Genomic DNA, 22,825 nt, shown 5'->3' with positions numbered 1-22,825 from the left:
TTCTGGAAACAGCCAAGATGCCCCACCACTGACAAATGGATTAAGAAAATGTGGTATTTATACACAATGGAATTTTACTCAGCCACAAAGAATGAAATTTTCACATTCGCACGTAAATGGATAGAACTGGAGAACATCATTTTAAGCAAAGTTAGTCAGGCTCAGAAGACCAAGAATTGTATGTTCTCCCTCACATGCAGATTATAGACCTAAAATTAATGCAGTAATATTATTGACATGGGTCACACACTAAGGGGAGGATGCACACAGGAGGAATAGGGAAAGGGAACGATACCTAAAAGTTTAAAGTGTTTGATGTGCCCACTGCAGAGGAGTTAAAAAAGTAATCTTAAAACTCACAGAGGCCACTATGAGAAGGTGACCAGGAAGTAGTGACGAGGTCTGGTAGAGATGAACCAATTCAGGTTGTAATGCACATGTGCATGGAAGCAACGCTAGGAATCTCTCTGTATAGCGATCCTTATCTCAAGTTAGCAAAAATGCTATGTCTTTCTTATTATCGCTTATGTTTTCTCTTCAACAAAATTGGAGAAGAAGACAGAACAGGCTCTTCCTAGAAGCAAGAGGGCTGGGGGAAAGGGAGGTGGCGGGGAACGAGGGGGAAAGATGGCCCAAACAATGTATGCACATATGAATAAATGAATAAACAATGAAAAAATTCTTTTCTCTGGGTTTAATTCTTTCCATGGAACCAAATGAAAATGGCTGCTCAAAGTAACATTCTGGTTTATGAATGTTTTGTGACCCTCCTTACAGTGGATTGGTCCCTGGCTTCTGGGTCCAGTGGTAGGATGTGGTCAGGGACTTTGGCTTCACTAACGTGCAAAACAGCTCATCTCGTCACATGCACTACAGCATAGCTAGACTTTAGTGACACACGGATGACAGACTGCCTCCCTCAAAAGTACTGTTGAAGAAGTAATTGATAGCATTCTAATAAATTTGTACTGAACAAGCAGCATTCTACTTAACATAGAATCAATCCAATAGTTCCAAAATTATATTTTATAATACATTTAATATATTAATTAGAAATATTAAATTCTGCATTAAAATATTATAAGAATCTTTCTAAAACCTATACAAAAGGGATATACCGCCATGGGTCCTATAGATTTTAAATGAGGAAAAAATAGTCCAAGCTAGAACCAAAACATCTAAATTTAAAAATTATTCAAATTACTCAAAAAATTATTCAAATTATTCCAATTTAATTTCCTACTGAAATCTTATTCAACGTCTTGATTTATTGATGGACAATGACAAACTTTTCCTAAATCAGCATTTATACATTTTTATAAACGTAAGTTTCATGATTACTGAAAGAGAAAGAAACACTTAGGTGGTTATTCTAATACTGGGAAGGAATGAATGGGAGAAGGAACACAGGAAGGACAAATCAACCATAATCCTTGGATTAAAATGCTCTGTAGAGTACAGTGAAGTTGTTCAGAAAATGCTCCAGATAGTGCAATCTACTATTATCAGTACTTAGGAAAAATTTCTAGAAAATTAAGATACTAAATCAAGAGCACAAGTGTGGGAAACTGGTAATGTTAACAAAAGGGACCTAAGATTGAAAGTAACTTAATTGAACCACCCCTCTCCCACCAAAAAATGTTAAGTAAACCTAAATGAGGCAAAATAGGTTTAAAAGGTCAGCCAGGCTCAGAAGATCAAAAATCGTATGTTCTCCTTCATATGCGGACTTTAGATCTAGGGCAAATGCAGCACTGTGTTTGGACTTGGATCACATGACAAGGGGAGAGCACATATGGGAGATATAGGAATAGGTAGAAAACCCAAAACTTGAAAGTGTTTGATGTCCCCACTCCAGAGGAGCTAATACAGAAACCTTAAAGCAACAGAGGTTAACATGAGAAGGGGATCAGTAATCAGTGTAAAGATCAGCTAGAGATGAATCAACATGGATTGTAATACATGTGTATACGAAAGCAATGCTAGGAATCTCTCTATATAGCTATCCTTAACTAGCAAAAATGCTTTGTCTTCCTTATTATGCTTATGTCTTTTCTTCAACAAAATTAGTGATAAGGGCAGAACAGGATCTGCCTGAAGTGAGAGAGGAAGGGGGAAGGGGGGAAAGGAGGAAAGGGGAGAAATGACCCAAACAATGTATGCACATGTGAATAAATGAATAATTTAAAAAAAGACATAAAATTGAAAAAAAAAAAGGTTTTAGGATAGTGAAAATGAATGCATATTCTTTATTTCTTACGTAGAAAACAGAAATTCCATATATTATAAGAAAATTATTCTATATTTTACTAAGCAGCCCAAATAGAAAATGAAACTGAAAGATACTTACTATAGTAACCATATAATACAGTATCCTCAATCTGTCTGCTGACATTACCATTAGCCCAGTCCTAGGATAAAGAGGAAACAAAAACATTAATTTTAACATCATTTCTAAGAATTATAATTAAGATTTAATATGACTATCACTTCTAAAGTGTAACTTTAACTCAAATAAGTTATGGTCTATGCCTTCAAAAAATGAGAGGCAAATAGTGAACAAATAAATTTCAATACATGAATGCTGTGATAACAGCATAGTTCTGGGGAAACACAAATACAAAAGACAGCTGGGCATGGTGGCACAGGACTGCAATCTCAGTACTCCAGAGAGCAGGAGTACTGAGCAGGAGGATCAGGTGTTCAAGGCCAGCATGGACAATATAGGGAGACTGTTTCAGACAAAGAAAAAGACAATAAAACAACTAACTCAGAGTAATGAAGATCAGAGATGACTTCCCAAAATTACCATAGACTGAAGAAAGAAAGGATATCCTCAGGAAAAAGGAAACAAGATAGAAAGAAGGAACAGAGAAAGACATGTACGTACCAGGTTTTTAAAAATGCAAGAAGCTAAATCACATTCATTAAAACTTCTGTAAAAGTAAGAAAAGTCGGGCAGAGTGAAAGAAAGGAAGGACATAGCTAGAGAGACTTGTCAGTTATAGTAATTTGGACTTTGTCCTAAGGGCAACAAAAACTAGTGATGAATTTAGGTAGAGACCGACAGATCGGATTTGCATTTTAGAAAGATTTGAGCATGTTAAGTTTTTTTAAAATACCTAAATGGAAAATAATCAAAACTCCTTTGCATTAATCCCATGAGTTGTTACTTAATTACTAAATTTAGAAAACATAATCCAGATGAATCTTCTCAATAGAAAATAATCTATATACTGTTGAGTGGACTGAGGTACAAAGGCAAGACTTGTCTAATACCTTAAATTCTGTATACGAGAAATTATACCTGGAGATTCTATGGGACTGGTCACTGCTATTAAGTGATGAGGCCCAAAGCAAAATCCAGGTCCACCTTCTATGAACATTTTAAGAGTTCAAATCAATGTAAACATTCCTCTACAGGTGCTCTTAAGGAAGAACAGCAACATTTAATTCTCCTAAAAAACTTACTATGTTTCTTTTCTTTATTATCTTTTCTCTTTTTTGCCTACAAATATCTCTAGTAATGAGCATCTATGAATTTCTTGCCTATAAATATCTCTAGTAATGAGTATCTAAAAAAATTAAAATGTGGAAAATACAAACTTCTACAAATGCAAAACCTTGACACATAATAAAAACAGTATTTCACAATAACTATAAAGAATATAAAAAACTTAAAAATAAGCCAGATAAAAAACTTGTTAACTATATTATAAAGAAAACTAACTTAATTATAAACTGTAAAAAAATCTAAATAAATAGGAACTCACAAATTCCCACAGGAAAAGATTATAAATACCAATCCCCCCCCGCAAATTAATCCATAAAAACAATAGATGACACCAATCAAAATCCCAATATACTGAGCTGTGCACAATGGTGCACAGTAGTTCCAGTAGTTCCAGCTGCTTGGGAAGTTGAGAAAGGAGGATCACTTGTCCGTAGAAGTTAGGGGCCAACCTGGGTAACCTGGGTTCCTGTCTGTGGGGGGGCTGGGAAAGGAAAAGAAAGGAAAGGGAGGGAAGGGGAGGGGAGAAGAGAGAAGAGGACAGGAGATGACAGGACAGAACAGGAGAGGAGAGAGAAGAGAGGAAATTGGACTGCACTTTCATACCAAGGAGGAGCTACACTCAATTTCAAATACTCAAGGGACCAAGCAGACTAAAGTCTCTCTTTTTTTTATTAATTTATTCACATGTGCATACATTGTCTGGGTCATTTCTCCCCACTGCCCTCCCCACCCCCACCAGCCTAAAGTCTTCAGGTGTTCAGCAATTAGAATGCCCTAGCACCCATGAACCCATCTACTCAGCTTAGAGACCCAAGTACAAAGCATTCATCTACTTTACCTGCAAGACCTCTTTTCTGCCTGACATATAAGAAGAGAGAACAAAGGAGGTTAAGGTATCTCTATCGAAACATCTGCACTTTAGGACAAAGTATGTCTTAGGAAACATCAAATTAAAATATGAATCTGAGCACCTGCTGACCCCATTATACCAGTAAATTCCAGCCTGCACCTATGATTTTTGCTTAAGAATTCTCTATCCAGTGATACTCAGTGCAGTGTTATTTAAATTTTTTTTTAAAAGCCATAGCTGAGGGCAGAGATGTTGTTCTAAAAATGGAAGCATGAATTCAGACTTATTAAATCCCAAATGGTGATAGTCTACCAACCCTTTCTTCACTTGGCTCTGAGAACACCAGCAGCCACTCATTTACTTTCCAGATGAGAGAATGATCAGTGACAAAATACCCACAGATACTAACATGTGGGGATCCCCAGTGAAATATCCAGGCCCATAGATTGACAAGCCTCATCCACATGCACACTGTTCCACTAAATTAAGATTTCATTGAGCCCTTGCTAATAAATTTATTTACTAAGCCCTTACTAAACAGCAGGTATATGTCAAGCACATTCTATACATTATATCATTTAATCCTCAAAATAAACCCATCAGATTTAAAAAAATAAATAAATAAAAAATTTTTTAAAGAAAAAAGAAGATGGAGACAATTTAAATGTCCAGGGGAAAGAAGATAAAACATACTATTGTACATTCATAATACAGAATACCATGTAGACATTAAAAACAATGAGATCTATAAAAAAGCATAGATGGATATCCATGAAGTACTTTTAAGCAGGGGAAACAGAACAAGTTGCAAACCAATACTTTTGAGCAAGCAATCTTAGTCTTTAAAAATGTAATAAAAGAAAAACATCCAAACATATACAGAAAAAATGAAATAAACCATAAGTAGTGCTCACCCCATCTAGAGTTGGAAAGTACTGAAAAGAATCCTATGCAATGAGAGAACTTTTTCCTCAGTGAGTTAGGTGTCCAAGTGGGTGTGTACACAACAAAGCTTCAGCTCCTAACAGTTGTGCTACTTTAGGGATTACTTGTGCATCAAAACAGAAGTTCAAAAAGACAGTCCCAGGAGGTAGCAATGTCCTCACTGAGAACCACTTAAAAGTTAAATTTTTAAATTGGACAAGAGCCCAATCTTACAAAAAAACTAAAACTAGAAGTCTGAAGGTTACTGAAAGACAAACAATCATTCAAATTTAACATCTCTCCCTCTACAAGGTTCTTATTCGAACTAATTCCTGAGGCAATCAAGAATAAAACTGTTACTATTTTAAAACTACAACAATGTATAAAATATACAACATTATTCAAGTACTATTAGTGTATTTGGCTTTTATACGTTGTCATGCCTCCAAAGTATTTGATGTACTGTCAAGAGAGCTTACTTTATGAAACCTTCCTTTGTGAACATTTTGAGAAACACTATGCTCTTGATATGTTATATAAACTGTTGCTTCCCAAAGTACAAACTAAAAGAAACCTTAATCATTTAAAACCTAAAGGAATGTGGGAAAATAAAAAACTAATAGTAAATAGAAACTAATAAATGAGAATATTTCAGAAGAAAGAAAAAGGACATGAATTTCCTAACAATAATACAGTAGATCACACATGTAAATTCCTTTTCCTATTCTTCCAGATGACTTTTTGAAACCCTCTGTCCAACCTAAAACTCCAACATGACTCTCCTCACTTTCACCTAAGACCACTGGTTCTCATTCAAAATCCTTTTGTTCCCCATCAGCATTTGCCAATGACTGGAGGCACTGGGAAAGGGAGGCATGGGTGGGACACAGAGTGTTACAAACATCTAGTAACTGGAGATCAAGGATGCTGGTAGCCATCTGCAATGCATAGAAGAATCTTCCACAACAAAGAATTATCCAGCACAAAATGCCAAAGGTGGAGAAACACCCAGCCTCTAAAAGAATTTGAAGCCAAGACAGGAGCACATTCAACTTGCTATCATATCTAAAACCTACTTCCATTTGTACCCAAATTCAAAGCCCTCCTTCCATCAAAGTGTCAAATATATAGCCAACTCTTTCATTATGAGAACCCAAAATTCTTTGCCTTATCAAGGATATTACACTTACAATGGCACTCTTTCTTATCTCTCAAAAATTTCTCCTACTCTACTGACATTCCCTGTCCCTACTTCATCTCACTATTCACATTTAACCCATTCCAACCTGACACTACTGCTCTGTTACAGTTAATATTTTTTCTAGTTTTGACTCTGGACATTTCAATTTTTCTCTTTTATCATTTTGACATTTACTTACATGTGTATACATTATGCCACCTCACTTATTGCTCCTCCCTCACTCACCCCACTCCCACTTCCAGGCAGAACCTATTCCACCCTCTTGTTCTTCGATTTTGTTGAAGAGAAAGCATAGAAGATACTAAGAAAGACATATCGTTTTTGCTAGTTTGAGATAAAGATAACTATACAGAGTGATTCCTAGCATGCTTACATACACTTGTGTACCGCAACCCACATTGGTTCACCTCTACCAGACCTCTTCGCTACTTCCTTGTCACTTTCCCATAGTAGCCTCTCCCAGTTTAAGATCACTTTATTCACTCCTCTATAGTGAGCACATCAACCACATTCAAGTTCCTATTTCTCCCATGCGCATTCTCCCCTTAGTGTGTGGCCCATTTCAATATTAGTGCATTTATTTTGGATCTATAATCTGCCTGTGAGGGAGAACATATGATTTTTGGCCTTCTGAGCCTGGCTAACTTCACTTAAGATGATGTTTTCTAGTTCCATCTATTTATTTGCAAATGACAAAATTTCATCCTTCTTTGTGGCTGAGTAAAATTCCATTGCATATAAATACATTTTCTGGATCCATTCATCAGTAGTGGGGCACCTTGGCTGTTTCCATAGCTTGGCTATTGTAAATAGTGCTGCAATAAACATGGGTATGCAGGTGCCTTTTGAATAATTTGAGTCGCATTCCATCAGGTATGTCCCTAGGAGTGGTATTGCTGGATCATAGGGCAGATCTATGTTTAGTTTTTTAAGAAGCCTCCATAATGGTTTCCAAAGTGGTTGTACTAGCTTACATCCCACCAGCAGTGTATGAGGGTCCCTTTCCCACTAACCCCCCACTCCCGCATCCTCGCCAACATTTGTTGTTGGTGGTGTTCTGGAGGCTAGCCATTCAAACAGGGGTGAGGTGGAATCTTGGTGTGGTTTTGATTTGCATTTCCATATGGCCAGGGATGGTGAGCATTTTTTCATGTCTTTTTTTGGCCATTTGGATTTCTTCCTTTGAAAAAGTTCTGTTTAGTTCAGATGGCTACTTCTTGATTGGCTCACTGATTTGGGGGGAGTTTAGTTTTTTGAGCTCCCTGTATATTCTGGTTATCAGTCCCTTGTTTGATATATAGCAAGTAAAGATTTTCTCCCACACTGGGGATGGTTTCTTCAATTTAGAGACCATTTCTTTCATATGGTCACCAATGACCATAGCCAACAGTTACTTCTCTACCTCTCTCACTATATTTCTCAGCATCACTCTTTGAAACTATCATTCTCATTTCCCAAAATTCATTCTTCCTGGTTTCCTCTTCTGTTTTTCTTCCTATCTATCAGGTTCCAGTCTCTTCCCTTTGACTGGCCCATTCATAATGGAGCATTCCAGTCCTTGGTCCAATATCAAGTCTTCTCTGACTATCCAGGCTTGCCTTTATTCCTCTAAATGCCATCCTTTGTTTACTCCAAAACATTTCTCTCCAACCTTAAGCACTCTTCAGAGTTTCAACTTCCTACTTAATACCTCCACATGAAAATATGTAATAAACACTTTAAGGTTAACTTGTTCAAAACTTAAGTCTTTTGTTTTCTCTGTGCTTTTTCACTAGCTCATGTGCATGCCTATATTAGTCGCCTAGGTTTCCTTATTTTTGTAAGGTGTATAAAAACACAGGCATCAGGGCTCCAATTTTCTTTTTTCTTCACCCTCTCACATCTAGCCATCAGCAAATATGAGCAATTTTACCATGTATATATATATATATAAATTTTAATCATTTTTCTCCATTAGAATTATACTAGTTCAACTCACCTTTATCTTTTGCCTTCATTAACTTCACATTGCAGTTAGGAGAAAAATCTAAACTCATTAACATGATTCAAAAGTCATAAACAATATGGGCCCTGTCTTTCTATGATTGCAAGCAAAACCCTCAATACCACACCTCAGGCAAATAAGCCAAGTTCACCCCTGCCTTTGAGTTGGCTGTTGCTCTCTCTCTGGCTCTTTACTAATTGGCTTCTCATTTGTTCTCATCTCAAGTAAGCACAGCAGTCTGGCCTTATTGGCCCCATCTCTGAATTACTCATATTAATCCATTATAATTCCTTGTAGAATTTATCACTATGAAGTTATCTTGCTGTATTTACTTATTGATTGTTGGTCTGGACTTACATATTGTGAGCTCCATGAAAATAGCAATCTCATTTGTTTTAATAGAAATCTCCAGTACCTACCTTGTCAGACTATACTACATGCTTAATACATATTAAGCAATAAATACAATGACAATAAATACATTCAAGGTTCAGTGAAGAATAATTAAGTTCTAAGATATATTACCATTTGAAAATAAAAATGAGACACTGTAGTGTTCAACCTAGGCCATAACTATAGTGTAGTGTTCAACCTAATGATAGGCCATAAAGACATAACTCACTAGAAGAGGGGAGCAGGACATCAACAAACACCAAACACTAAATGTCTGGTACCATATCTTAACTACTAATTTTTAGTTTTATATGCTGCAAAAAAATAAGTATTTGTTCACATTAGTGTCAATTCATAATTTTTTCATTGGTATAATTTATATATATCACTGTCCAAAGTTATTGGCCAACTATATAAGACTGTTTAATAGAGTAGTTATAATGTCTTCAAGGTTCTTTTTGTGTTATTTTAGAAGTTAAATTATTTCATGAAAAGAAAAGCTAGAAAAAAAGGAATTATCTAGCTAAAATTACCCATATTGCCATACGCTAAAAGAAATCTCAAGAGAAATAACTTGAGCATTACAACATACACCTGACATGGAAGGATGAGAAAGCTAAAAGAGTAACTAAGACAAAAATAAAGCGGTGTTGACAGCCTGCTCACAGAAATGCCTGGGCACTGTTTATGTGTGAGGAAAATGTTAGCAATCATTGGCAGATGAGGTTCTAAATAATTATACTATACAAGCAAGTCTATAATGAGTTTAGGGGCTTCAAAATACATGAGAAAATGGAGAAAGACAGACAATGTATATATTCATTTGGGAGAAAGAAATGCACATTAGGATATAGTGCTTATGGAAAACAGGATCAACATGTACATTTACACCAACTAATACTAAGCCAGGACAGATTAGCTCATTGTGCATACCTTTACTCTAACATGACAACTTATAATTGTGGCAAAAAGACTAAGGAGGTAATTGTTAAATCCTTGCACCAGTCTTTCACTAAGCATCAAGAGAGAGAATGTTTTCAGGTATTAAGAAAATAAGTGTGGGGCCAGGTGTGGTAGTTCACATTTGTAATCCCAGCACTAGGGAGGCTGAGGCAAGAAGATCAAAAGATTGAGGACAGTCTGGGCTACACAGTAAGCTCCAGCCAGTCTCATCCACATAGGGAGACCTTGTCTCAAAAAAACTCCACGAAATTATTTAAAGGTGTCAACGTAAAAAAAGAAAACCGGCACATTATTTAAGTTGAATGGCTAAAATAAACAGAACTAAAGATAATTGTGTGAAAAGCAGAACGAAGGAGAACCTGAAAAAATAATATCCTAAAAATAGCTTTTAAAAACATGTTAGAAAGTGGAAAAGATTATCATGGATTTTGTTCCCTTCTAATTATTGATGTCACATTTAGAATTTTTTTATTTTGTCATTATTACTATTTTTTTTAGCAGTAATGGAGTTTGAGCTCAGGGTTTCACGCTTGGCTAGGCAGGTGCTCTAACTGATTGAGCCACACTTCCAGCCCCACACTTAGACTAAACAAATATGAAGAGCATTCATCCCAGCTGTATATTTTCCTTTTATAGTGACATTTAATTAAATAAACACCTTATGTTTTAAAAGTAATATTTTTGATTCTTTAAGATGATGATTTTTTTTTTCCCCTGGTGGTAGTAAGGTTCAAACTCAGGACCCAAGGATTCACAAATGCTAAGCAAGTGATCTGCCATAAATACATCCCCAGCTAGGAGAATGAATGCTTACAATCTTGCTCAAACAAGTATAAATTAAAAAACCAAAACCAAGGACTGAGGATGTAGCTGAATGGTAAGACCCTAGGTTCGATTTCCATTCCTTTGAAAAAAAATTAAGATTAAAAAAAAAAAAGCTAAAACATGAAAGCAAAATGGATGGAACTGAAGAACATAATCTTAAGTGAAGTTAGCCAGGTTCAGAAAGTCAAAAGCTGCATGTTTTCTCTCATATGTGGAATATTGACCTAATACAAATACAGCAGTATTATGACAAACAGGTCATGCTAAGGGGAGGTCACATACCACAGGGGTAGGGTAAAAGAAGGAACTTAAGAAGAAGGTGCATATGGTTGATGTTCTTCCTATACAAGAATGAATGTAGAATTTTTAAACCTGTTGAAATCACCATAAGAAGGGGACTAAGGTAGAAGGAAGAAATATAGAGGAGATGAACCAATTTGGTTTATAATACATATATACATGGAAATGTCAAGAAACTCCCTGTACAACTATCTTTAACAACCAAAATGTCACTTTTTTCTTTCACAAAATTGGAGAATAGGCAGGCAGAACAGGTTCTGTCTTGGGGGGGTAACAGCGGGAGGGGGAAGGATGTGGAGAAAAGTTATAGGAGGGCGAATATAGTGCATATACTGTGTACACAAGTATGTAAATGGAAAAGTAAGACCTGTTGAAACTATTCCAGGAATGAGCAGAGGGAAGGACAAAGGAGAATGATGGAGGGGGTGAACTCAAATATATATTTGATACATTGTAAGAACTTTTATAAATGCCACAATGTACTGTTAGTACAACAATGAAAAAAAATGGCCAGAGATAACAGAATCTACTTAACATCACACTTCTCACAATGAGCCAAAGTCTTAAATCTGTTGAAAAAAGGAAAAATGTACTATTTTTATAAGAGGAATTTTATGAACAAACAAACATTCAATGGTTAGAACAAGATAAACATAGTTTTTAAAGATAAGCATACAGATCTCCCTTACTTTTTCTCAATACCCACTGTTCAAGTTGAAAAGGTGATTTTCAAGGAAAATGTCCCTCTGAATGAAAACAAATACAAGAAATATCTGTGCTATCTCCAAGAAATACTACTAAGTCTAAGGAGAAAAAATTTGTTGAAAATATTTCAGAGAAGTTTCCATAAATTTTGATACTTGGAAGAAACTTTGTTTGGCAGAAAAGATTAAACGATGTTGAAATATACATCATTTCTAAAAATCCAATTAAAAAATTTAAATGAATAACATTTACATAATATTAGAATACTCTCTCTCTTGAGTTAGAAATCTTTTTTGGAATTCAACCAACATAATGTCCAAAAGGCTTACTTTATGGAAACTTGGAAATGTAAAAGTGTTGTTATTAAAATAAATATTTTCAAGAAAAAGTGAAAAAGAAAACATGGAAATGACCACTAATTTACACATGGGCACAAAAGAACTACTTAATCTAAGAGAAACTTCATAAACTCATGAAAATATTTACTTCAGAAATTTCAAAATGAAAACATGTGCCCCAAAATATAAACAAATATTCTACATTCAAAATTAAAAAGTCTACTATTCATACAATAATTATACAAGGGATAATTATGCTGCTATTATATCACAATATTATTTATATATATTTATCTCTCTATATATGTATATATATATATATATACATATATATGTGTATATATAGAGAGATATGTATATAATCACAGCTTTCAGGGAGAAAAATATCCTAGAAGTTTATAATTATGTGTTGTACATCTTGAATTGCATTATGCTATTTCAAAATTAAAAGAATATCCAGGCATTCTTAAAATGTCAAAATCTTCATCTAAGAAAGACAGCTGTATATACAGCACAAGAAATTAAACACTTTTAAGGAATTTAATTCCAAAATGACACTTTTATTTCTTGAAGAAAATGACCTCATAATGTTAAAATCAACCATTTAATTACCTGCACCCAAAATTGTTAGAAGTATATTACTTCTTGCCCAAGAATAAAAAAATCCAGTGATTACACTTACAGTCATTTTCTCCTAAAATAATGTCTCAACTCAAAACACAAAATGTAAATTAAGTTTAAATGAAAAAAAATTGTAGACTTACTGGTAGACATCCTATTTACTGAGGTACTTAAATGTATCTTATATTTCTTAAGAGACATCTTCCCAAAAACCTCATGGACAAAAAGCTCTGGAACCAGACTGTAAAACTTCAAACTCCTACTATGGCACTTACCAGCTGAACCCTTTTTTACACATACACCCAAGGATAACATTAACTACCTAACATGGTTGTCTGAGAGATCAAAAGAAGTTAGTATTTATAAAACACTTAAAGTGGGGACTCACACAGAGTAAATATTCTGTAGATATAAGTTACGAGTTTCATAGCCCTACACCGAGCACATGCTAGGTGTTCAATTAATACATGATAAATAGGTGACTGCCTTATAGGAAAAAAACTGTCATTTTTACCACAATCAAAATATATTTAAACCCAACTACAAAAATATTATCAAATTATTCAGGAAGTATTAAAGCACTATGCATTACTGAAATAATAGAAATAATACTATTTTATTCAGGTAAGAACCACAAGCTAGATGCTGGGGATACAGCAACAAAGATACAGTACTTGCCTCGCAGAAGCTTAAGCTAATAAGAAATGAAAGTAGTTTGCATAACTGAAAGGGAACTTGGAAATCTTCTAGTCCAAGTTCTTCATTTTTAAAATGAGGAACCTAAAGTCCAGAAAAGTTAAGTGCTTTGGCCAAAGCCATGGAGCTAGATAGTTAAGAGTCAAAACTAGAACTCAGGTCTTCTAATTCCCAGGTTAGTGATCTTACTATGCCACAATAACCAAAAGTACTCAATACGAAACAGATTAAGGTCCCCATCTCCCAGTAACTAAAGCTCTTCTAAATCACTTATTTATTGCATTAATGTATATCAAATCAAATACATTTCAAAGGAATTATGAAAAGCCCCAAAATAAAATCTATCAAGGTAACTTAATATAGCTTCAGACTAGCAAAAGGATTCCTTGCATTTACTGTGTTGTTGTATCAATTAATAGTCTGCTTTTAGTCTACCATGTTGCTTTCTTGGCCTCTATACTGCATTTCTCTTCTTACTTTTTCTCAGAAACAAAAAAAAGAAAACACAAAATTTACTGGTCTGCTAAAACTTAAACACTTAATTGTAAGAATTTTAAAGGAAAAACTATCATAGTATAACACTTACCTTAAATGTACCATTTTGATTTTTCATGTAAGAAACCAAAAATATATCCACTGGTAGAAGTGCTGATGTGATTAGTGCAATTGCTAGTGAAAAAATTGCTGTGATGGTGGAGACAACTTCACTTTCCCGCTGACTTTGGTATTTACGAACATATATCCAGCAAAATGCCAAAATAGCCTGAAACAGGACAGAAAGAAATGTATGTTACTATATCAAGTATTCTTTAATATGTGTTTGAAACTTTTCAGTGGGAAACTTTATGTCAGTGAAGGTTCTTTTACATGTACAAGGAAAACCACCCACAACTCCTTATAATCATGTTCAAGATTTAAGATTTTTCAAAGTCTATTTCATAAATTCAGTACAACCTCACTTAAGTGTCTGTGTGTGAACACACACAATTATGATCAGTTATACAAAGCCTCCCCAAACATAGTGTAACCACTGTAACCACAACCATGACACCCACTGCCATAATAGCTTTGAATCCTTTCCCCACTGTAGGTCTCTTCAACCTAAAGGATCTCTTGTTAGCTGGTCTATTTGTAGTTGAATACTGAAGGATTACCAAATGTAACTTGGAAATCAACTTCTGTCTTGTTATTGACAGTTCAAGAATACCACTCGGATAAAGATTAACTGCTCACAATCCCCATGCAATTATTATAATTCAAATTTTAAGGGGTATTAAATAAATAAAGTCAACAATGAAAATGGCTTCGTGGGTACAAGTTTTCCAGTGAAAAAGCCACACCCACAGGTGAAGGCTGTATAATCAACCAGGTACTCATAATAGTTACCAATGCCTTTCAAGTAACTGGAGCAGAGCAGAGGGATTCAATGATTCTCTAATCTAGAGAGCATCAGAATCATGATCAGGTCTTGTAAAAGAAGGTTGCTGCGCTCCACATCCAGAATTTCAGACTCAAGAGGTCTGGGGAGAGGCCTGAAAAATCAGCATTTGTGCTGGGTTCCCAGGTGCAGCTGCTACTGGTCCAGAAACTGTATTTTGAAAACCTCTACTCTACTCAATTATAGATGACTATAGACAGATATTAAATCAGTGGTTCTCAGTCTTTGACTGAGCGTTAGAACTACATGTGTGTTTTTAAATTTTTTCATGCCTCTTCTACTCTACATAACATCAATCAGTGAGGCTCCTCTAGGCAAAGTAACGTAAATGCCAGGTTTCCAATCTAAGCTAAATCTAGAAACCATTGTTCTAAATAAGGTCTGTGAGTGCTCATGGATAAACACCTTGTTTTGCCCCTTTACTCCCAAGATTCATGTTACTTTCTTATTGGGCATCCCAGTTTAAAGCCAAATAGAAGTAATAAAACCATCCAATTAGTTTTGCAGCTTTCAAATTCTACCATAATCAAGACATAAGAACAGTTCCACCACTCTAAAAAATTTCCCTCTGTCCTCTTGCAGTTAACATTTCTCTTCACCCCAGCCCTCACAGCTACTGCCTGCTATGCATCCCCTATAGTTTCTCTCTTCCCTAGAATGTCATTTTGTACTTAGTATTTTTTGCTTGACAGTTTGTGTCTGGCTTCTTTCACTTGGTATGATGCATCTGAAATCCATCCAAGTTGTTGTGTGTCATCCCTTCATACTGCTGTCATTTCAACTAGTGACAGACAGCAGAGAAAACGTGGGAGGAGAATTAAGGCTTTAGAATCTGGATGCTGAAACAAAACAAAACCAAAGCTAAAATTCTGGTTTAACTATTTACTAACTATTTGAATTGAGAAACAGTTATTTTTCACAAAATGTTATATATATGAACATTTAATAAATTCATTTTAAAATGAATTCTTAAGTATTTTTAATGATTCCTAAAATTTATATTAAATTCATTGGAAGCTGCGCCTTTTTATCCTTAGCAGTACTTTATACAAAGTATTCCATACTTTTGCTAGATTTTTTTAAATGGAATATCTGTACTTTTACAAAGTTAAAAGTGATAGGTATTATCACAAAGGAATGTCAACCAGATACGCAAAAACAGGGCAACCAGGCAAAATAGTTAAGCCAGAAGTTCTGACTTTGTGGTTTCAGAATCTCTTTAGAGTTTTAAAGACCGTTTGTTTATGTAGATTCTATAGTAGCTAACAAAAGAAACTGAATGATAAATAAGCCAAGAGTCCTCATCTATAAAATGAGAATAAGAACTTTCATAGCAATTATTAGGATTAAATGAGATGTAGAGTTTCACACAGTGCCTGGCCTTACTTGTAATCATTATTAAATGTCATGTAAAATAGCACCCTAGAGCAATTTTATGTTTTTAAAGAAGTTAATATATAACTTTTAACAACTGAGAAAAGATTTTAAAATAGTTCCTCAACCCCTCCAAGAGATTCTGATTGAATTGGTCTGGGCATTAGGATTTTAAAAACTCACTAGAATGTTTTAACAAGTGGCCAAGGTTGAGAAACAATGGGGAAGAAAGAACAACCATAAAAACTGTTTAAACCAGTAAGCTTACACACTTCCTGGGATCTTGTAAACTGCAAACCCTGATTCAGTGGTGTTGGGGCTGTGTTATATTTCGTATTTCTAACAAGTTCCTAGCAGATGTTCACACTTTAAGGAAAAAAGTAAATTTGCTTTACAGAAATGAAGTTTGTCTCTGTGGTAATGGAAAGTGCAATTGAAAGGTAGCATAAGCCAAATTATTGAGGTTGTTGGGAGCTAAGTAGAAGAGATTAGATTTTATATAGTAAGCAGAGATTACAGCACAAGAAATCAAATCTAATCATTTTATGTGGGAGAAGAAACTAACACCATTCTGTTTGTGGAAGATCACAAAAGCAGGAACATGCTGTTCTGATTCTTTAGAGGATGAATGGCAGCAGTTCTCAAGGTGGGATGTCCTTAGGCCCTTGCTGTCCTCAGAACTCTTTCTGCATATTCAGAAATTAAAAACTATTCTCATAATAATGATAAGAATTAAGTCTTTTTCTTTTTTTTTCACTGTTGACATTTACCCTCACAGTTTGTGGTGGGTAAAACTGCTGGTGCATTATCATGAATCAAGACGATGGTACCAAACTATGCCAGTAGTCATTTCATTCTTCACACACTCAAAAAACAAAAAAGACAATTTAAGACTGAGCATGATGAAACAGTAAAAATTAATTTTAACTCTAACCCATGAATGTTTAAAACATTCTGTGGGATAAAATATGAAGCATGCATAAAGTTCTAACATGGGGGCTTGGCTGTCACCTGTAAAACACCTTGACGCTTTGGTTGGGTTGAAAGGCAAACCAGCCACTCTCTTCGAGCAACACCATTTTTACTTGAAAGAACAATTGGTGCTTAGCAGACTTTTTTTCAGATAAAAAAGAAAACTATCACTTCAAGGAAAACAGCCAATATTTGTTAGGAGTGATAAAATTCCCACATTAGAATTTGGGAAAATTTATAACCACTACTGTGAGCTTGACAATTTTCCAATACTTAGAAATTTTAGAGCATTTCTGGTAACATCAGTGATTTAATGTACATGGTATTTTGATATTATATAATGAAATGTATCCATATTTGACATAAGTACATTAACTCAGTTAACCAGTATTTTCTAAATGGTCAACATGGCATGTTATAAAACCATGCAAGAATAAAAGACCCATTCAAAGTGCAAGTTGGACTAATGGATTTTAAAGTAATAAAGGACAGGTTCACTGATATTGTGTTTAGATTCCACATTGCAACCAGCCTTTAAGAAGCTCCCACTTGAGCTTTGGCATCTAGGAAAGAACTCCCACAACTCTCAAATACTCTACTTCTTCCAGCTGCACACCAGGGAAACCGGGTTTTCTTCATACACTTCAACTAGAATAATTTATCTCCAAAGACTGAATGAAAAAGCAGACCTGAAAAATCCACCTCTCTTCTAATAAACCAGAAAATAAAGAAATTCGTGCAAATTTAAATAGCACTTACTAATTTTTTCCACTTCAACAGCCAAGTTTCTATGTCCTTAGCTCTCATTTTATCTGTTCCTGCTGTAATTTTACCAACTAAAAGGACTTTTCTTCTTCAACTGTCCAAAGTCTACTTTTCTAAAACATTATTCTCTATTCTCAGAAATTCTATTTCATTTATAAAATCATATTTTAGCTTTCAGTGTCATCAGGTCTTCTTAAAAGCCCTGTATTGTTTTATTTGTATCCTCCTGCAGCGTACAGCAAAAGTGCTGTACTTTAAATGCTTATTCATTAATCACTGCCAGGATAGCCCAACTAAACTTTAATATTGGTACATGCTTGTTTGTTTTCTTCTAAATAAACTGAATCTGATGGACTGGAAAAGACAGCGAATTCTCCAAGTCCAGCACTGGGATGGCTCTGGAGACCACAGCCAACCTCCAGGGTTTCCAGCTCCCCCATGGGAGGAGTAAAGCATGTTCCAGTGGAAAGAAATTGATGCAGATAGCAAGAGAAGCCCTTCCTTAAATTTTCAATTATTTATTTATTTATTTAGAGCCTCTGATGAAAAACTTTACTAGCAGAACATACTGCATAGGTATCAGGCACTATAGAAAGTCTGATAAACTAAAATTAAGTCTGATTTCCAGAACCGAGGATTTTTTTGTTTTTAATTAATTTTACAATGCAAGTTAAAATACATTGGAACACTAAGTAACAACAGGACGGGATGAAGACAATGAGAGAAACAAACTGGAACAAATTGGATCATTTTAATTTGAGCTAGGGAAATAGCCAGGCAACCATAGACCATGAAGTTCACGTTTTGCGTACTGAGTAATCAGAAGTAAGATGATTGAAAAAGAAGGCACCTGAGGTCAGACAGGTCGTCGCATCCCCTGACACTGGTCTTAGAGAGCTACCCTCGGCCCTAAACGAGCTGGACACCGAGCAAGAAAAGACTGGAAAGGAACGTGACACCTGGAAATCAGAATGAGCAACTCGCGTCATGGGGGAGGTACCGCACAATGGGACAGAAGGTTGGAGACCCCACTAATCCCAGGGACGGGGAACATCGAAAGAGGCATTCAGAAAACCAGACGAGTCAACAAGGCAGCGCCCACTAAACCCGCCAAGACCCGGCGCGGCCGCCGCCCGCCGCCAGCCAGCGCCCCTGTCTCACTAGGGATCAAAGGCGGGGCACCCCACCCTCCTCTACCCCGAGGGTCTCCTCCGCCCCCAACCCACCGCCCCAGTCCTCAAGCACCGGGTCAGAGTTGCGAAGAGAAATGTGCACACTAGACGTCCTCAGGGTAAAAGAAGCAAAAGACGCCCGGAACCCACGCCCTCCCCAACCCTCAGCGCACAGGAGCCCCCACCATCCAGCTCAAGGCGGGGCGGGGCGAGGGGGTCTCCAGGACCCGGAGAGGCTAGCAGCTGGCCGGCCCCTCCCTTCTCCCACGAGTACGAACACCGGGAAAACTCCAAGCGCCTCCCCTACCAGAAGTAAGAGGCCGAATATGCACCAGCCGATCACTAGCTCAGCTGAAGCCGCACCAGCAGCCGCCACCGCCGCCGCCATCTTCGCTTCCGGTCCCGACGGGCCTCAGCGAAGGGGACAGGGAAGGGGGAGGGGGGAAAAGGGCGAGAGCTAGGGACACGGAACCCGCGCACCCTAAAGGTTAAAGGGGCGGAGGGGGCGGAGCAAGTGGTTGCCAGGGAGACCCGACCCATGAGCGTCCCCTGGCGACCAGCTGGGCGGGAGGGGGACGGGAAGAACGGCCTGGGGGCGGAGCACGCAAGGAACGTGGTGACGTCACCACACCGTCGGCTGGGTTCGCAAGGAGGGCTTGTCTCACAGCAAAGAGGGCTTTTTGGCGTTTTTGACCCGGTCTAGGCTGGTAAACTGGAAAAGCCACGGAATTCTACAAAGGATAGATTTGGTGGCTGTGAAGAGCCAAACGAGTTTTAGACGTTCCCACTTCTCTCCGAAAACGAAGTTTGTTCTAGTTTAGTGTGAAGCAGAATGGATGGCTTGATTAGGAGTGCTCCTCCCAGAATGCGGAAATGCGTTCCCCAGCTAAAAGCTAACCAACTCCCCAGATGACATTCTTGTTTGCTGACACTGGTGCCCAGGTCGGGTACCTGCTTGGCTAGACTCTGGTTTATCACGTGATGTTATGGCTTTCCGTTTAGAATTTCCGCCATGGTTTGATACACTGAAGATATCTGACTTGTGGACATATTCATAATGAAATTGTTGGCTCTTGCAATATTCTCAAGTGAATGAATTGACACTGCCATCATAGGTTCCTAGTGCACCTGAGGGAGAGAATTCCTGGGCTGGCTTGTCTGGGTCCACTGGTGTATTCGCGCATATTTGACCTCTGAATTGAACAAGCATAGCCTGCTATGTCGCCAAAACTCAGGTTTATGGACGAGTAAATACCACCATCTCTTTACAGTTTATTAGGTGATGATAGTACACTTACCCTCACTACTGGCTAGAAGCCTGCTGTAGTTAAGGGGTAGGGTGGCTGTACTCCCAGGACAGTTTTAATGTGAGCTGATACTGTCATAAACTGGCCTCAAGCTGTCTGGATCTGTAAATGTTTGAACTTGGCTCTCCTATTCACTTATCTGGAGACCTCATATACTTTCCATAAAGCAAGTAGAGACACCTCTATTCCAGGTAGTCACTTAGAATTCTTCCATCAGCCCCAATGCAAGCTGTGGTTTACTTTTCCCACTCCCTACTATGTTATTTTAATCCTCTCCTAGGATCCCTCTTGGTTAGAGAAGTGTAAGACCACCCCAAGTCAATTCTCCCCATCCCCCCCCCCACAGTAACCCAAATCCCTCTTTGGGAACGATCATACATATATTGCACAATAACTTTTGGAGCACAGGCCAATTCCAGTGTACCTGCATTCTCCTAGTTCTACTGCTAAAGAAACCAGTCCTTCCTGTGCATCTCCACAGGAGTCAGTCCTGCTCCACAGGGAATTGTAGTTCTTTCATGCCCAAGTCAGATACCAGCCCTACTATATCTCAATTTGAGGACCACTTTTCAAATTCTCTTAAGTTCCCTTGATGCCTCCTGCATTAGTCAACTTTCTGTTACTAAGAAAAAATACCTGAGATAACGTATAAAGAGGAAAAGAATATTTTGCTTTGTTTCACAGGTTTCAGTCCAATGTCCCTTGGCCCTGCTACTTTGGTCTGTTACTGCACAGTGCATCATGGCCGGATGGTTCACCTCATAGCAAGTAGGAAGCAAAGAAAGAGGATCCCCTTCATAGGGATGTCCTCAGTGTCATAACTTCCTTCCATTAGGCCCACCACCTAAAGGTTCTACCACCTCCCAATAGCACTGAAACCAGAATTTGGGACCCCAGGTCCAAACTCCTGGGCTTCCACATGCCAGGTCCTTCTACTCGTCCCTAAACACCAAATAAAGAGAGATAGTGAAGGGTGAAGAAAGGAGATTTATTACACAGCTTGGGACACGCTGTGAGAAAAGTTAAAGTAAGCACTCAGCACATTTCTGGGTAAAGACATGAACTATAGGTTTAAATAGACAAAGAACTGGGGGAAGGGGGATACATATGCATAAACAGTCCCAGTTACAGGTGTGTTCTAGTTGCCCATGATCTCAGTCCTTATTCTTCAAGGCTTCTGAAGAAGTTGTTATCACTTTCATCACTTGAGGGGAGAAATCTGGTGGTCATTAGATGATTTCTCCCGCTCCAAAGTGCAGCCTCATCATTGTAGGTCATTGTACTCATTTGGAGGGGTGGTCTGTCCTTCAAGGGTCCGCTATTATTTAGGTGAAGTTTTAGTCCCTTGTTATAAAGATGTTATTGATCAATCATGTCTTTCCTTGATTCCAAGGCTGCTTCAAGAAAGAATGGCTCAGAGCAAAGGACAACAGGTACAAAATGGAGACAAAGACACAAGCTTTTCTCCTGTTTTTAGTTAATTTGTGAGTCTGAGTAAGGAGTCAGTGCTTTTTAACAAAAGCTGTTTAAACATCTCTTACTGTGCCACAGACTGCAACCAAGCCTCAACTTGTGTGCATCCCTTACTAGACAAGGGTTAGAGAGAAACATCTCAACCCAACCCTCCTCCACAACACTTACCATTTCTTAGGGTTAGGAGTAGGTTCCACAGATCGCATTAAAGATATCACTTCATCAAATTCTCCCCTTCTAATCCATAGCATTAATTCTTGCACACCTTTTTAATTCTGCACATAAAATAGAATTCATGGTTAAAAGACTATAAAGAACTAAAGGCCATAATCTCCCCCATTCCTTTAAGTTATATATGAAAATGGAGCTTTTTTTTAGAACTGAATCTAACTTTTTTGTTTTCATTATTGGCAATCCTGGGATTTGATATCAGGCACTAGAACTTACTAGTCAAGTGCTCTACCACTGAGTCACACCCCTAGCACTTTCTGTTTTATGGATTTTTTTCAGATGGGGTCTCACTTGTTTTGGTTCAAGTTCAGCCTGGACTGTGATCTTCCTACCTATGCTTTGCACAGTAGTCTGTACCACCACGCCCAGCTTGTTTGTTGAGATGTTTGTCTCACTAACTTTTTTGCCCAAGCTGGACTTGAACCATGATCCTCCTGACCTCCCCCTCCCAAGTAGATGGGATTACAGGCATGAGGCACCTCACCCAGCTGGGTCTAACATTCAACAGTATGCATAGCAACCCTTTGTCCATGCTTCAGTCTAGTAAGAATGAACAGTAAGCCCACATTATTCACAGATTTATGACATGAAGTTCTGAACAAGCACAGTCAAAAATAACAATTTTTAAAGACCAAAAATATTTTCAAAAACAAAAGTTTTAAATTCTCACACAGACATTCCATAGCTCAGTTGATGGAATTGAGAAGCTCTCCGTCAATCCCACATTGTCACTGGTTATGTTTAAATTGTGTGATCTGCTGAGAGTTTCCCTGCCCTTA

At 37.3% G+C, this 22,825-nt stretch overlaps 1 protein-coding gene across 2 annotated transcripts in view; it reads right to left on the bottom strand.

Annotated features, from left to right (window-relative positions):
- The window catches only part of Lmbrd1 (LMBR1 domain containing 1), a 114,236-nt gene extending 92,232 nt beyond the window's left edge, over positions 1–22,004 (bottom strand). Inside the window, exons 1-3 of one of the 2 annotated variants that reach the window (XM_074080471.1) lie at positions 21,984–22,004; positions 13,901–14,077; positions 2,351–2,411 (exon numbers count right to left, since the gene is read on the bottom strand). In XM_074080471.1, the coding sequence (XP_073936572.1) occupies positions 2,351–2,411; positions 13,901–14,077; positions 21,984–21,986 (241 nt within the window). In that variant the 5' untranslated portion in view covers positions 21,987–22,004. Of the gene's footprint in view, positions 1–2,350; positions 2,412–13,900; positions 14,078–19,342; positions 19,623–21,983 lie in introns of those variants that run through there. The other variant, XM_020159302.2, reaches the window with a different exon arrangement.
- Between the last annotated feature and the right edge of the window lie 821 nt (positions 22,005–22,825).

This window comes from Castor canadensis, chromosome 1 (genome assembly GCF_047511655.1).
Source record: "Castor canadensis chromosome 1, mCasCan1.hap1v2, whole genome shotgun sequence".
NCBI classification, from domain to species: Eukaryota; Metazoa; Chordata; class Mammalia; order Rodentia; family Castoridae; genus Castor; species Castor canadensis.
This window is presented reverse-complemented; position numbering and strand designations above follow the sequence as displayed.